The following is a 16,747-nucleotide window of genomic DNA, read 5'->3' as shown; positions in this document are numbered from 1 at the left end:
AAAGTGTAGAAAAAAAAATGCCTTGGAATTTCATCCTGTTCACGTGGAATGGAGTTTTTGTCCCACAGCAAAAAAACACAATCTGATCTGATTATTCTGCATAGAGGTCCTATAAAATGACTGATTATTATCATTCCTAATTCTATGTTTTTCTTACCAATGACCAGTCATCTTTTATTTTCATGTGTATCCTGCTTTGAATGGGTAAGGGGGGGGGGGGGGGGGGGGGGGGGGGTAGGCCCTAGAGTCTAGACAATTCTATCTGGGCTGTGTATGTCAATATATTTACAATTGTATCAACTCAACACACCCACACGATCAAACTGAGTATTTCAATGGCCAAGGAAGCTCGGGGAAATAAATGATAAAAAATATATTTGTTATTTTCGTGAGCGGTTATGATTTAAACATACAAAGACTGCATGGGGGCTTTGAGAAATATGGGAATAGGACATTTCAGAAGAACAGAGTAGCATATTTTAAAGTGGCATTCGGCAGTTAAAACAATAACAAAGCATTCTAGCAAAAACAAAACAGAGGGATGGGGCTGGAGAAATGTAATCACTCTCAAATTCAAAGACTATGGATGCAAGGACTTGACCATCCACGGTATCCAAATTCTGTTGTTAGGCTATACAGTGTTTGTTTACATTATTATTATTTATTTTTTGGATGAACATTGGAGTAAAACAAGTTTATATTTTGTGTTCTGATGGGGTACGACAGTTGATGTCAGCTCATGAGGCATGTATATGTTATCTTCTTCAAGAATGAATGGGGCACAAAAAAATGAATTTATAAGTCCAAAAATAGATGTAGCAACTGCTGACTGCCCCTTTAAGTTTAATTACATCACTAGTATTTTCTGACGCATGCTCATGGAACAGCGGTAATTCTTGGAAATGATATTCTGAAATAGAGCTCACCTCTTGAATGTTGGCATTTGACACAGGTAAGTGTTTTAGGGATTGCAGAATCTGCTCTTTCCTATGCTATTTAGACCTCAGAGTCTTACCTGCATTTGACTCTGTAGGAGGATTTGAAAAAATGTATTTGTGGTGCTCTGTTTTCTGCCACTGTGTCAATTCCAAGCAGCGCCCATCTCTTCATATACAATTTGACAATTGATAATATATATATTCTTTCTTTATTTAACTTTGTTTATTCAGGGCAGCCCAATTGAGACTAGGGTCTCTTTGTCAGTAGTGCCCTGAGAACAAACCATTGACAAATTGTCACCCATCAGACAATTGTGAATTTATTATTGGGCTCTATTCAATCCACATAGCGGATGGTCAGCGTTACAGCGTGATGATTGACATTTAAAGGCAATGGTCCCGCTTTTAGCGGAGACTGCATTCACGATGAACACTGAATGTGGGCAGCAGGTAGCCTAGTGGTTAGAGCGTTGGACTGGTAACCGAAAGGTTGCAAGATCGAATCCCCGAGCTGACAAGGTAAAAAATCTGTCATTCTGCCCCTGAACAAGGCAGTCGGTAACGCTTTGGCTATACAGATTGAATAGAGCCTCTTTCCTTTCTGCTTACTAATATTATATATGTGAAACAGGTGTCGATATAGTTTAGGTTTAGTTTCGATGGGCCATCAGCTGTGCAGGCGTACTGCCCGGTGAATGACTGGTGTTGAATGAGGGGCAGAAAACAATGACCTGTCCTCTAAAAACTGCAAGATGTTAAGATTCTATATAGACGTATTTATGAAAAGTCAAGGGCGGAGGGGAGCACGATTTTAAAAATGGCAGAGTAATTAAAAATGTAAATGAGTTTTGTGTCCACATTATGGTCTATGCTTTTGTAACGTTCACATGGTTTTCCAGCATGTTGGTCATTGTAGCTGTGTTACAACATTTTGCGGATGTAATTTCATCCACTCTAGGGGGAAAAATATAAACCACAATTGCATATACTATGCAAGGCCCGCAACTCTTTTTGCATGACATCAACACCTATAATGATAATGCTGTGATGATAAGGCAGTTCACTAAACAAAATCTTCGCCATACATTTATGTGACATCTTTACTTCCTGTCACATTAGAATCACATTGTGAAATATGCTTCATTAGGCCTATAAGTGGCTTGAGGTATTCGCCCATTTCAGGTGGTTACGGTTAGGCTGCTTCATGCTATTATAACAGCCCTTACCGTCCCTCTCCGACTGCAATTACCGCTCCAACCAGACCAGGCCTAATGTGGTTACTGTAACCCACATTCCTGGGGCAGAAGTCTGTCTTGTTTTTTCCCAACGTCAGGCTTCCTCTATTCCACTGTCCACTCGCTCTCATTGACCCTCACTTTTGATAGTCGGTGTTTTCTCAATGTTCTCTCTGTGTTATCAGCACCTCTAAACGTCATTGTTAGCACTTCCTGAAGTTCCTCCATCCTTGACCCCCTGTAGACGTGGTTGTAAACTGGGGACTTGGCCTTTTGATAAGGGATTGCTTGTGTACAGTAAACTCAGCTGGAGTGTGGGAAGGTGCCAGGCCGCTCTCCACATGAATACCCCAATGACTTGAATTACAGCCGCTCAATTTAAGTTCAGTTTTCCCCGGCTCCAGGGGAGGACTGAGGATTAGACTAGATTTCAAGGTCTGATAGTTTGCATTTGTGCAGTTACTGTAGTTAATGATGTAATTGAAATGAATGTTTAGATTGTGAGGAAAATCTGAAATTATAGAATGCGGGCTTTCAGTAAAGGAGATGATTTTTAGTTGCTGTGCTGTGTCTCACGCTGCATTGTCTGTTTGGAGGAAGAAAGTGGAAGGCTGCTGAGCTGCAGTTGTTTGTGTGAAGACAATTTGTGGAAATGCATGTCGATAGCAATTATAAACTGGGTGGTTCGAGCCCTGAATGCTGGTTGGCTGACAGCAGTGGTAGATCAAGCCTTATACCATGGTTATGACAAAATATTTTTACTGCTCAAATTACGTTGGTTACCAGTTTATAATAGCAATAAGGCACCTCGGGTGTTTGTGGTATATGGGCAATATACCACGGCTATGGGCTGTATGCAGGCACTCCGTGATGCGTCGTGCTTAAGGAACAGTCCCTTAGCTGTGGAATATTGGCCATATACCACACCCCCTTATCGATTATTGCTTAAATATACAATTCTAATCCAGACATACAGTATGTAACAGTCCTATCTAAGCAACCCAATATCAGTAGATGCCATTCAAAATGTTCTAGGAACAGCGCAGTATATCACGTGACATGTTCTTGGGTCTATTTTAAAATAGTCTAATCCCACATTTTCCAGATGAATACTTTGTCTTGAAACACAAGGGTCCATTATACTGTAACGACCCCGCTACCATCAAAAACAGCTGAAGCAAGCACACAAAGCCTCTTCAGAACTTCACATTTTCTAGTACAAGTAACTTCAAGATCACTGACTCAAAATCAATTGCTATTGCTTGCCTTCCAGGTCTGAATGCCCAGCTACTCTACACCATTGCATCAGGAGATCCTCAGGGCCAGTTTGACGTCACCAAGGCGGGGGTACTCCAGACCAGAAAGGCCTTGGACCGGGAGGCCCAGTCCTTCTACAACCTGGTGGTTACTGTCCATGACCTGGCCCTCGCCCCCATGACCCGCTTCACCAGCACGGCCCAGGTGTCCATCATCCTGCTGGACGTCAACGACTGCCCGCCAACCTTCACCTCACAGAAGAGGACCTATATCCAGGAGAATACGCCAGTCGACACGGTGGTCTTCACAGCCCATGCCATCGATGCAGACAGCGGGCCCAATAGCTACGTGGAGTACTCCCTGAAAGGCCCCTTTGGGAATACGTTCAGCATAGGAACTATCGATGGAGACGTGAGGCTGGTGGGCGAACTGGACCGGGAGGAGATGTCGAATTATACGCTGACGGTGGTAGCCACAGATAAGGGCGAGCCGCCGCTGTCTTCAGCCATGGATGTGACAATGCTGGTGCTGGACGTTAACGATAATACGCCCAGTTTCTCGCAGAACATCTACGACATCGAGATCGAGGAGAACATGCTGACTGGCACCGACGTCATCCAGGTGTTTGCCAGCGACGCTGATGATGGAACCAACGGGCAGATCCGCTTCTCCATTGCTGGTGGCAACACCAACTCAAATTTCCGTATTGATTCTGTCACCGGGGTGATCTCGGTGGCCAAGCAGCTGGACCGCGAGGTGCAGTCGTCTTATTCATTGGTGGTCCAGGCGGCCGACCGCGGAAGCAGCCCAAGGGTGGACCGCTCCACGGTCAACATCGTACTGTTGGATATGAACGACTGCCCGCCGGTGTTCGAGCTCTCTCCTTACTCTGTGAGCGTTCAGGAGAATGTGGGGACTCTCCCCAGGAACATACTACAGGTCAGTGTGGTCTTTCACTTTCAGTCAACCATTCTAAACTGTTATGGTCAAACATTATTCACATTTCTGGACTGGACTTTTGAGCCATAAACAAAGCACTAATTGATATGCCAGGCCTAAGACCTTCAATGAGCTAATGGCTTAACTACATTTGTAGGAATAGTAACCCAATAAGTATGTGTATGGTATCCATTTACAAAAACATCAAGCATGGTGGTCCTGTTTTTGCGAATTAAATAAATGATATATGATACCAATCAGTTTTCTTGTTTCACTCTTTTGAGATAAAAAAATAATTGCTTAAGAAAATATCATTGGTATATGAAATTGTACAGAGTTAACCTGTTGGACCCATTACGATCTAAAAACCAAATTGAACTAAATGAGTTCTCGAAACAACCTGTCTCCACTTCAGTGAGCAGCCACAAAAAAATGAAGTGTAGTTTGCCTGTATACTGTACAGTACCTACGAGGAAATGAGTCTGCAGCTATGTGGGAACAGCTCCAGTGGGGTGGGTCGCCACCCAAGAACACATCCCTGTGCCAACCTGGCTGTGGCCCTCTATCTGTGCCCCGGCAGCCAGCGCCCATACTGCGCTGGCACTCACTAATGAGTCCTTTCAGTCTCAAGATTTATGCACAAACTCGCAGCAATAGGAGCGGGGGTTGGGAAAGACCAATATCAGATTGGAATGGTCCCATTTGTCAGGCAATATTAGGTATTGTCATATTTTTGGGAATCTCTGAAATAGTGTCTATTTTTACTCTAGGTTATGGCGAGGGATGATGACCTGGGTTCCAATGGCCAGCTGAATTACATGCTGAGCGGTGGGAACGAGGAAGGAGCCTTTAGTCTGTCGTCCAATGGTCAGCTGATCCTCACCCAGACCCTGGACCGCGAGGCGCAGGGAAAATACACCCTCGTCATCACGGCAACCGACTCGGGTAAGAACACAGCAGAGAAACCTGTGAGGGGAGGTCAAAGCAAAATCCTCGTGAAATGTGTCTAGTAACAAGACAACATGAAGATGGATAGCGGCCGCAATGTTTTATTACGTCTCATTGGTGTTCTGAAGTATGGCGCTCCTGTGCAAATGCATCCCATATTCAACATGTTAGTGTCTATCATCTCTTTGAAAAGGGAGCATATATCTGGCGAAGGATGAGCGCTCCTCTTTAGGATGCATCTGTGTTGCATCACATGGTCATAGAGCAAAATATCCTGACATAGAACACATATCTGAACAGTCTGGATTTCACACTAGAAGCTACGCCTTGTTTTTTTCCCCCCAGAGTAAATTAATCTAAACATGCATTCTTTCAGGCTTTTTATGTACGCTGAGTGCACAAAACATTAGGAACACCTACTCTTTCCATGACATAAACTCACCAGGAGAATCCGGGTGAAAGTTATGATCCCTTATTGATGACGCTTGTTTAATTTACGTCAATCGGTGTAGATGAAGGGGAGGCGACAGGTTAAAGAAGGATTTTTAATTGAGACATGGATTGTGTATGTGCCATTCAGAGGGTGAATGGGCAAGGCAAAAAAAAAAAGATATATATATATATATTTGTTGTTGTTGAATTTTACCCCCTTTTCTCCCCAATTTCGTGGTATCCAATTGTTAGTAGTTACGATCTTGTCTCATTGCTACTACTCCTGTACGGGCTCGGGAGAGACGAAGGTCGAAAGCCATGCGTCCTCCGAAACACAACCCAACCAAGCCGCACTGCTTCTTAACACAGCGCGCATCCAACCCGGAAGCCAGCCGCACCAATGTGTCGGAGGAAACACCGTGCACCTGGCGACCTGGTTAGCGTGCACTGCGCCCGGTCCGCCACATAAGTCGCAAGGCAAAATATCTAAGTGCCTTTGAACGGGGTATGGTAGTAGGTGCCAGGCGCACCGGTTTGTGTCAAGAACTGCAACGCTACTGGGTTTTTCACGTTTGGCAGTTTCCTGTGTGTATCAAGAATGGTCCATCACCCAAAGGACATCCAGCCAACTTGACACAACTGTGCGAAGCATTGGAGTCAACATGGGCCAGAATCCTTGTGGAATGCTTTCGACACCTTGTAGAGTCCATGCTTCGACGAAATGAGTCTGTTCTGAGGGCAAAAGGACTGGGGTACGATCCTAATGTTTGGTATACTCAGTGTATATCCTGCATTTGATAGAATAGCGCCCTTCTCTGTTTGTTTGGATACGGTGGTGGAGCTTGTTTTATCCAGATAATAGGTCAGGTTGTCATTCCATAGAGGTCAGTAAATGTGCAGTTAAGTTGGTACATGTGTATCCTTGTTGGAGCCAAATCACATGGTATGGTTAGTTAAGCATATGTTTCTTTGGGCTACTCTGGCATGGTCATCATGGTCAAAGGGTTGTTCTGTTTCATCCCTGGACTGACCATGTGACCAGCAGAAATGCTGGATATTTTTGACTTGGTGTAGACTTTGGTAAGTAATTAAGGTTGAGATTCACTCTCTGTACTCCGCGATAATATGCGTGTATTGGGATATTGGATTATAATAAGGGGCTTTCCTTTCCTATATATGGTGTCAGACCTGGGTGGCATCTTGCCCTCATGGTTGTTTTGGAAGTGCCAAGGGCTTAAAAGCACAATCTGTACCTTTCATCTCCAGTCAAAATGGTCAAAGTCACGAAATGTAACACAAACTTGCTGATTTTGTTTGATTTGTGACTTACTCTCAAATTCAGAGACATTGAATACTATGATTCAATTATAGACAATTCTAAATGAATTATGGCAATTATTGTGGTCCTTTTTGAATGCTCCACAAGATTCTATTACTCAACAAATCCAAAATATTTGATGGAACACTTTGGAAGTTTCCCCATGAAAAAAAAAATGATGCATGAAGAGGGATTTGACTAGAATATCAAAATATCGAAAAACCCATAATCATAGTGCAGTCTAAATTACCCTCACATTTTTGAGGCCGAGACACGGAGGGAAATTGTTATCCCATTTACTATCTGGCCGGACATCTTTAAGGTACAGTAGATGTTGAAGACTTTATCCCATGTTATCACTGTCAAGTACAGCTCATTTTAACACTTTCTTTACTGCAAGAAAAGGAAAAAGGAAAAAGAAAAGTAAATACTTAGTAGTTTTTTAAAGTTTTTTTTATTGCACATTTCAGAGCTAGCCTTCTTGTCAAATCAATGATGTTTTTGGGTGACACACAGTAGGCCTAATAATAGTTGTGTCGTTGAAATATGGTTGATGTGGATCATGGATCATGGAATGAATTCCACTTATTTGGAAGGGCTTGTGTTGCTGCTCTATCCTGTGGCTGCCACTGTTCCAGGGCCTGTCTGAGGGTTTCAACGAAGGTAAACTCGTTAAACCAGTGGCTGAGTGGAGTTTCAGGCCTGACTCTGTTGAGTGAAATCTGTCATGAAATGGATGGAAACAAAAGAGCTCTCTGGTCCTGGTTCTCATAATGGTTCCTGGGCCGGGGAGCAGGGAGTTTGGCACGCTCCTGTCATTATTTGGAAATCTGCGCTCCGGCATGAAATGTGGCACAAATACAAGCTGCATAAAGGTGTTTTACAAGGAGGCTTGTTGAAGGGAAACTTGAAGATCAGATCCGCTTGCAGTGGAAAGTTGTTGGCATAATTTCTGAGGGAAAAGTGTGACCAAAAAAAAAAGAGAGATAATAGAACTGTTGAGTCTCAGGCAACTGTAATAGCTATATGGGGCAAACATCTGGGATCAACTGACGGAAAATCCGATTTGTAACCCACTGCCTACCAGCATACCTGTACAAGTAATTCCCCCACATAGAAGGCTGTAGGACAATAGAAAATCGTAAAAAAAAGGAGGTACACACGTGACACGTGTACACACACACCAAATAAAATGAACATTTAATGTATGACATGTTGGCCTTGTGCATGCATCGTGAACTGTCGTAGCATTGCTTCTCACCCAAAAAAATATTTTAGAAGGGCATATGTTTACAGTGCAGTACGTATATTAACTCTGCAGATGTTAAACATCTCCTAAAGTAATTTACATCAAACTATAGCTGTGTCGTTGGATGCTAGCAGTTTCTAACCATTGATATAACGTGAATGTGTTTTCAGAAAGTGTTCACACCCCTTGACCTTTTCCACATTTTGTTGTTCAAAGTGGGATTCAATGGATTTAATTGTCACTTTTTGTCAACGATCTACACAAAATATTCTGGAATGTGAACGTGGAAGAAAAATTCGAACATTTAAAAAAAATCTATTTAAAAAAAAAGTTGTATGAAAAAAATCATGTTTGAATCACCTCTGGCAGCGATTACAGCTGTGAGTCTTTCTGGGTAAGTCTCTAAGAGCTTTCCACACCTGAATTGTGCAACATTTGCCCATTATTCTTTTCAAAATTCTTCTAGCTCAGTGAAATTGGTTGTTGATCATTGCCAGACAACCATTTTCAGGTCTTGCCACAGATTTATGTCAAAACTGTAACTCGGCCACACTGGAACATTTAGTGTCTTCTTGATTCAGTGTAGATTTGCCTTTTAGGTTATTGCCCTGCTGAAAGGTGAATTCATCTCCCAGTGTCTGGTGGAAAGCAAATTGAACCAGATTTTCCTCTAGGATTTTGCCAGTGCTCAGCTCCATTCAAATCAAATCAAATCAAATGTATTTATATAGCCCTTCGTACATCAGCTGATATCTCAAAGTGCTGTACAGAAACCCAGCCTAAAACCCCAAACAGCAAGCAATGCAGCTGTAGAAGCACGGTGGCTAGGAAAAACTCCCTAGAAAGGCCAAAACCTAGGAAGAAACCTAGAGAGGAACCAGGCTATGTGGGGTGGTCCTCTTCTGGCTGTGCCGGGTGGAGATTATAACAGAACATGGCCAAGATGTTCAAATGTTCATAAATGACCAGCATGGTCGAATAATAATAGGGCAGAACAGTTGAAACTGGAGCAGCAGCACGGTCAGGTGTACTGGGGACAGCAAGGAGTCATCATGTCAGGTAGTCCTGGGGCATGGTCCTAGGGCTCAGGTCAGTTGAAACTGGAGCAGCAGCACGGCCAGGTGGACTGGGGACAGCAAGGGTTCATCATGTCAGGTAGTCCTGGGGCATGGTCCAGGGCTCAGGTCCTCCGAGAGAGAGAAAGAAAGAGAGAAGGAGAGAATTAGAGAACGCACACTTAGATTCACACAGGACACCGAATAGGACAGGAGAAGTACTCCAGATATAACAAACTGACCCCAGCCCCCCGACACATAAACTACTGCAGCATAAATACTGGAGGCTGAGACAGAAGGGGTCAGGAGACACTGTGGCCCCATCCGAGGACACCCCCGGACAGGGCCAAACAGGAAGGATATAACCCCACCCACTTTGCCAAAGCACGGCCCCCACACCACTAGAGGGATATCTTCAACCACCAACTTACCATCCTGAGACAAGGCTGAGTATAGCCCACAAAGATCTCCGCCATGGCACAACCCAAAGGGGGGCGCCAACCCAGACAGGATGACCACATCAGTGAATCAACCTACTCAGGTGACGCACCCCTTCCAGGGACGGCATGAGAGAGCCCCAGTAAGCCAGTGACTCAGCCCCTGTAATAGGGTTAGAGGCAGAGAATCCCAGTGGAAAGAGGGGAACCGGCCAGGCAGAGACAGCAAGGGCGGTTCGTTGCTCCAGAGCCTTTCCGTTCACCTTCCCACTCCTGGGCCAGACTACACTCAATCATATGACCCACTGAAGAGATGAGTCTTCAGTAAAGACTTGAAGGTTGAGACCGAGTTTGCGTCTCTGACATGGGTAGGCAGACCGTTCCATAAAAATGGAGCTCTATAGGAGAAAGCCCTGCCTCCAGCTGTTTGTTTAGAAATTCTAAGGACAATTAGGAGGCCTGCGTCTTGTGACCGTAGCGTACGTGTAGGTATGTACGACAGGACCAAATCAGAGAGATAGGTAGGAGCAAGCCCATGTAATGCTTTGTAGGTTAACAGTAAAACCTTGAAATCAGCCCTTGCTTTGACAGGAAGCCAGTGTAGAGAGGCTAGCACTGGAGTAATATGATCACATTTTTTGGTTCTAGTCAGGATTCTAGCAGCTGTATTTAGCACTAACTGAAGTTTATTTAGTGCCATTCTGTTTCTTTTTATCCTGTAAAACTTCCCAGTCATTAACAATTACCACCATACCCATAACATGATGCAGTCACCACTATGCAATGGAAAGTGGTACTCAGTAATGTGTTGTATTGGATTTGCCCCAAACGTAACACTTTATATTCAGGACAAAAAGTGAATTGCTTTGACACATTTTTTGAAGTATTAATTAAGTGCCTTGTTGCAAACAGGATCCATGTTTTGGAATATTTGTATTCTGTACAGGTTTCCTTCTTTTCACTCCGTCAATTGTATTGTGGTGTAACTACAATGTTGTATTGATACACCATCCAAAGTATAATTAATAACTTCACCATGCTCAAAGGGAAACTCAGTGTCTGTTTATTAAAAAAAAATTAAAAAAATCTCCCATCTACCAACAAGTGCCCTTCTTTGGAAGGCATTAGCAAACCTCCCTGGTCTTTGTGGTTGAATCTGGGTTTGAAATTCACTGCTCGACTGAGGGATCTTGAAAATAATTGTATGTGAGGTATAGGTGATGATGTACCCATTCTAAAATATTGTGAAACTATTATTGCACAGTGTCAGTGCAACTTATTATGTGACTTGTTAAGCACATTTTTACTTAGTCTTGCCCGTTTGTACTTAGCCTTGTCATAACAAAGGGGTTGAATACTTGTTGACTGAGTCTTAATTCATTTATAAACATTTCCAAAAACATAATTCCACTTTGACATTATGTGGTGTTGTGTGTAGGCCAGTGACAAAACATCTCAATTTAATACATTTTACATTCAGGCTGTAACACAACAAAATCTGGAAAAAGTCAAGGGGTGTGAATACTTTCTGAAGGCACTGTACATGCATTCATTTAGGCTGTCCATCGAGCCATGCTCCTTTATGAATGCTTATCGCAATAATTATAATGCCCATTAGACTACTCCCTTTGTGTAATGCTGTATGATGTTGGAAGTTAGCTAGTTGTGCTCACCCTCATACTCAAGAATATCTCCATTGCCTTGAGGATCAAGCTGTCAGTGGGGGCAACAGTGCTGGGAGTTGGACTAGTCTAGTGCATGTGCGTGTGGTAAAACGTCCCCGGAGGAACATTGACATGCACGACGTTTGGTCCCGTTTATTAAAGAGGCACAGTAAATCCCCCGGCCCATGCCTGTGGTGGCGGTTACCGTCGCATAGAGATCCCCTCTTTCACATCTCGCCATTAGGGCCGAAGTGTTTTTACTTTCTCCTTTTCAGGGCTAAATGACGCCTTAGTAGATAAAGGATTGTAATGGCCATCCCATTTGAAGACAGGATCTTTTATGTTGTTCAATGGCTTCTCATGAATCTGGTCTGTACATTTTCTTAGGTTCCAGCATAGGATTCATCCATTAGGAATGAGCGGTCTGGTCGTCTTAAAAATGATCTCCATCTTGGATTTATTTCGAGATCTTTTAAAAAAATGTCATTAAAAATGTGTTTTTTTTAAAATATCCTCACCTTTGTCCTTACCTTGCTTGACCGCATTAGTGTTTAGCTCCTTAGACTGATTTCAACAGAAAGTGAAGCTGACAAAGTCTTGAGAATGACTGATAAGTAATAGGTGTTGTAAAAGCTTAGCAGGGACCTTGCCAAATCACTGTCCAAATCTTGCCACAATAAATCTTTAATGGGACCATTTCTGAAGTCCTCAGCCATGCAGACTAGTGGCAACACAAGACGAGGCCAAATAAAACATCAGCCCCCCCAAATGAACTTTAACAGACCTGTAACATTCTATATCAACTCTTAAAAACCAGCGCAGTAATAATGTGGAGGAGCTTTTTCCCTATGCCTCTTTTTCCAATCATGGTTTATGGTCCGCTTAACAATTTCTGGAACTTAATGTTTGTGCAAAATAGCTTTCGTGTCTGATAAGAGTCTTAAAGAGATGGTGTGGGTTGAATAATTTGTGCTCTGCGGCAGCCAGGAGATCCATGTTTTAAAAACTCTGGCTCTCTGTGACCCTGAGCAGGTCTTTTCAACCGTGATCACAGTTTGTGTTATGTGGTCTAAGAAAATATCCCAATGCCCCAGGGCAGTGATTGGGGATATTGCCCTGTGTAGAGTGCCGTCATTCGGATGGGACGTTAAACGGTTGTCCTGACACTCTGGTCACTTAACATCCCATGGCACTTGTCGTAAGACTCCAGTGTCCTTGCTAAATTTCCAATCTGGTCCTCATACCATCATGGCCACCTAATCATCCTCAGCTTCCAATTGGCTTCATTCATTTCATCTCCCCTCCTCTCCCCTGTAACTATTCCCCAGGTCTTTGCTGTAAATGAGAATGTGTTCTCAGTCAACTTACTGGTAAGTTTAAGGGTAAAAATAAAGAATCAGTTCATCTCAAATGAGCAATTAGCTGCCAAAATAATGCATTGGCATACAATTTATGCCAATAGGCATTAGAAATTAGTGGCATAGACAGATCTTTTTCAGTTGTGGTCACTCTTTTTTACTTTTGGAAACAACAGTCATTGTCATTTGCACTAAGATGCCTTGGTAAGGTTGTGTTACAATAGAATGGGGGGGACCTTTGTACGGGCTTACTGGTCGACAGCAATGTCAGAACCATTGAACAGTTCAGCAAAAACTAAACATGCTATGGTAATAACATCACAAAAGGAAAATCACTTCATAAACTCTTAGTATGTGCCCTGCAGTAGAAGAAAATGGCAATTTGTCTGTGAATGGTCTGTCTGTCTGTCTGTCTGTCTGTCTGTCTGTCTGTCACCAAACCCTATCGATAACATATGAGGAAAAGTATGTCAAACCGTTCAGACTCGGCACTCCATAAATAATTGGAAAGTTCTATAACATTTTAGGTATAATCTGATGAATACGTCTGAGATTGAAATTGGGTTTTTGAAACAGGGAGTGGCGTGTTCTGTTTTATAGCTGGGAATAGCCTTTTAATATTCTCTCACTCATTAGCTGTGAGAAAAATCCCTGTTTACTTTGTTACTTCTGGCAAGCGCAGCGGTGGGATAGCTCGCAACCTACACACACAGCCTCACCATCCCCATTCAGGAGTGTTGGAGCGGGCGCATTAAAAGGAGCTTTGTCGCAAAGCAACAGGTTCTCAGAAGGAGAAAAATGTCAATTTTGGGGCGAGATGGCGGCCAATTCACTGTGAGTAATGATGTGTTTTATTTACACTGTCCCAAAAGAACACAATCTAGCTGCAGTCCATAAAGCGTAATTAACCGTTTAGCCTTAAGCTCCCAGCTACAGATGGCTGTCTCATAAATTTACACATTCATCCATCTTCCTAAGTCAACCTGTCCGGGAACTTCCAACTTTAATGAACCCAAGAGTTTGGACAACGATGCTATTCTTCTGATGAAGTGTTCAACAATAGATCACTGGATGATATTGAAGGAAGAGATTATCCCCAGTGCCAGTAAGACATCCAAAACCTCTCTCTTACCACAGCTCAGACTGGCCAATCCCTGGAGGTTACAACACTTCTCAGGGTGTTGCAGCCATTTCCTCCAAGTCAACCCCCTGCACAGATCTCCATGTGTGGCATATGCTCTCCCACCATCTTCAGATAGTTTAATTGTAATTACCTATGTATTTTGTACCCCCTCCAGCCCCGAAAGTATGGCCCATGCCACCTTTTCCAGGGCTAATGTGATTTGTCCACTGGTAATGTACACTAATAAGGTGCTTAGACTCGGCCATATGTTTATGCTAGACATTGCTTACAGGGGAGGGCTTATGGCCGGCTTACAAGGAAAACTGTCTGTGTGTGTTTAAGGCCGAGCAAGCTGAGCAGATGGAACACAGCACTCCCAGTGAGTCTTCAGAGCTTGTTATTTTGAACGCTGACACTTAGGGTTATTTAGGGTTCTCCCATTCGCTCATTTGACCCCACCAATAACAGACCTTTAAGGAGCCCAGGCTCAAATGGAATAATTGCATATTAGGGAGGAACTGAACATCGTTCTTCTCATAACCATTAGGTATAATTTAGAAATATCAAATAGACAGTTATGTTTTGGTCTCAGCTGCCCACATTTTGTCAGTGAACAAGCCTAGGGGAGTATGCTTCACGCTTAAATGGTATTGCTTTTTTTGATTGAATTAAAGGGGTGAGGAATCCTCGTACTGCGCTTGTGCTTAAGGAATTTAGCTGAGGTGTCGTGTTTCTGCGTGTGAAATGGGCCATAATGACGCAACGTCTCTATCTTTTGTTTCTGTTTTCTCTCCCGTACTGTAATGGCATCTACAAGGTTATCTGAATTTCATCAGTCTGAATTCTTCCGTTGGAAACTAAAAAGTTAACTGTGGAGACAAGTCTCTCGTCAGGACTTAGCTTGGGTTCATCGTGTCTCAACACTATTGCAGAGCTTGCTGACTCCACTACGAGTCTCAGGGGCCAATCTTTGTCTTGGAAACACGGTACCACGAGATGAAATATTTTCTTTGCTGATTGAAAGAGCACATTTCTTGGGTCCAAATACCATTTCCTCATGCTGTAATCTTCAAGACATATTTTGATTAAATATATACACTTTGAGCCAGTCAGCGCTTGCTGGCAAAACATTTTGTAATCACAGCAAAGTCCCCCATGTAGCATATACAATGTGTCGCTGTGTTGTTGATATGTCCCAGTGTGACGTAAATACTGATGTATGAAAGTGTAATCATCAGGACAGGGGCACGTCGGGTCAGAGCAGTTTGTTTTCCTACACAACCTAAGATGAACCCCTATAGAAGATTATGCTAACGAGTCAAACTCGATTCAAATAGAGCAGAAGTGGTGTCAGATGGCTTTATCTGGTACCTTATCAGGCACCTTTCCCACTGCTCAAGCGTACCCATGGTTCCTTTCAGCCATGTTTAATTTTTTTAAATTAATTTCTTTAGTCAAGACATTTTTGGGATCATGTCTACCGAAACAGTGTGTTCCTCTAACTATGCACCATGCCTTTTTTCCCAGTGGATGTAATGAAGTTAGGGCCTACCCTGGGGTATCACCGGAGATGGCAGGAAAAAACATGTTGCGGTTTCATACTAACTCGTAAATAGTGTCAAATACACAGAACTGCTGGTGCAGCAGGAAGAAAGAGCTTTCTGGGAACACGTTTTGCCTATGGAAACAATACTTTTTAACCACAATGCATGGCAGCACAACCGGTTCTGCAGACGTCCCGGTGATACTTTCCACCGGCTTTCTTTCCATGGAACAATGATTGCATTTGTCATGTGTCGGTGGGCGAGACAAGGTTTGCTTACAGCCAAACCTGCTGTATGCCTAGCTCTGCCATATCTCTCCTGCCATTGGTCACAAGTGGTGGTAACGTTCGCCATACAAGTCAGCTGAAAATAAATCATTGACCTTTACACGCTAATGGAGTGAGATTGCCAGATCCCAGTGCAGGCTGTTTGGATGAGATGCTGATATTTTCAACGACAACAATGTTAGGGTGAAAGAGCTTTCCTTTAAAACTGCATAACCTTCTCGCTGTTTCATTCGGCAGTCACAGTCAAACTAATGGAGTCCAATTATTAACTTGCCTTGTTACCAAATATGGGTGAGAATTAGGAATTTAGCGTTGTAAGTATGGGTGTGGGTGATATCTATGGTCTCTTCCTCCCCTGATTCAATGTCACATAAGCAGTCATGGAACGCTTCCTCCTAACCAAAACTATGCATAATCACCATTATTTGCGTACATGTGCATACCGGCTAAGATATTGTATTCCATGATGACTGAATCTGTGAGCCCACAGAATGTAACGAGAGAGATTTAGAACTATGTACACATTTTGACAGCAGATCCAAGAAACAGCTGCTCTTGTTATGTGATCGCAATGATCCCCGGGAGGTTAAGAAGCAGACTCTGGAGAGAGTAAGATGGTGTGAGACTGATCCACACAGAAAGATGTGGAAAATGCCTTCGTTTGAACCCTGGCTGTCAACAAGGGTGAGTTCAGTGCAGTGTCAGGGTCAGAGAGAGGAGTGTTTCATGGGGTTTAAGGCTGGGGGGAGGGGGGGGTGGGCTTCCTTCAGGCTTACCCACAGATTAGCTGGGGTAACAGAGTCTGTCCCTAGCGCCCAGCCCCTGATGCGCTGGGCGCTTGGCATGGGGTCAAGGGTCACACAAGTGCAACGGCTGCTTCGGTTCTCCGGTGGCGGGGCGGCAGGCCGAGTCTTTCTTCTCTCCCGAGCGAGTAAACAGGTTGTGAATTCACATCCTACCAAA

At 43.4% G+C, this 16,747-nt stretch overlaps 1 protein-coding gene across 1 annotated transcript in view; it reads left to right on the top strand.

The window, feature by feature from the left end:
- Positions 1-16,747, top strand: part of LOC110505081 (protocadherin Fat 4) — a 98,278-nt gene that overhangs the window by 58,306 nt on the left and 23,225 nt on the right. The window contains exons 5-6 of the mRNA XM_021584041.2: positions 3,447-4,369; positions 5,140-5,314. Coding sequence (XP_021439716.2) covers positions 3,447-4,369; positions 5,140-5,314 — 1,098 coding nt within the window. The remainder of the gene's footprint in view (positions 1-3,446; positions 4,370-5,139; positions 5,315-16,747) is intronic.

This window comes from Oncorhynchus mykiss, chromosome 31, assembly GCF_013265735.2.
Source record: "Oncorhynchus mykiss isolate Arlee chromosome 31, USDA_OmykA_1.1, whole genome shotgun sequence".
Lineage (NCBI taxonomy): Eukaryota > Metazoa > Chordata > Actinopteri > Salmoniformes > Salmonidae > Oncorhynchus > Oncorhynchus mykiss.
Note: the sequence above shows the minus strand (reverse complement) of the source record. Positions and strands in the feature narration are given on the sequence as shown.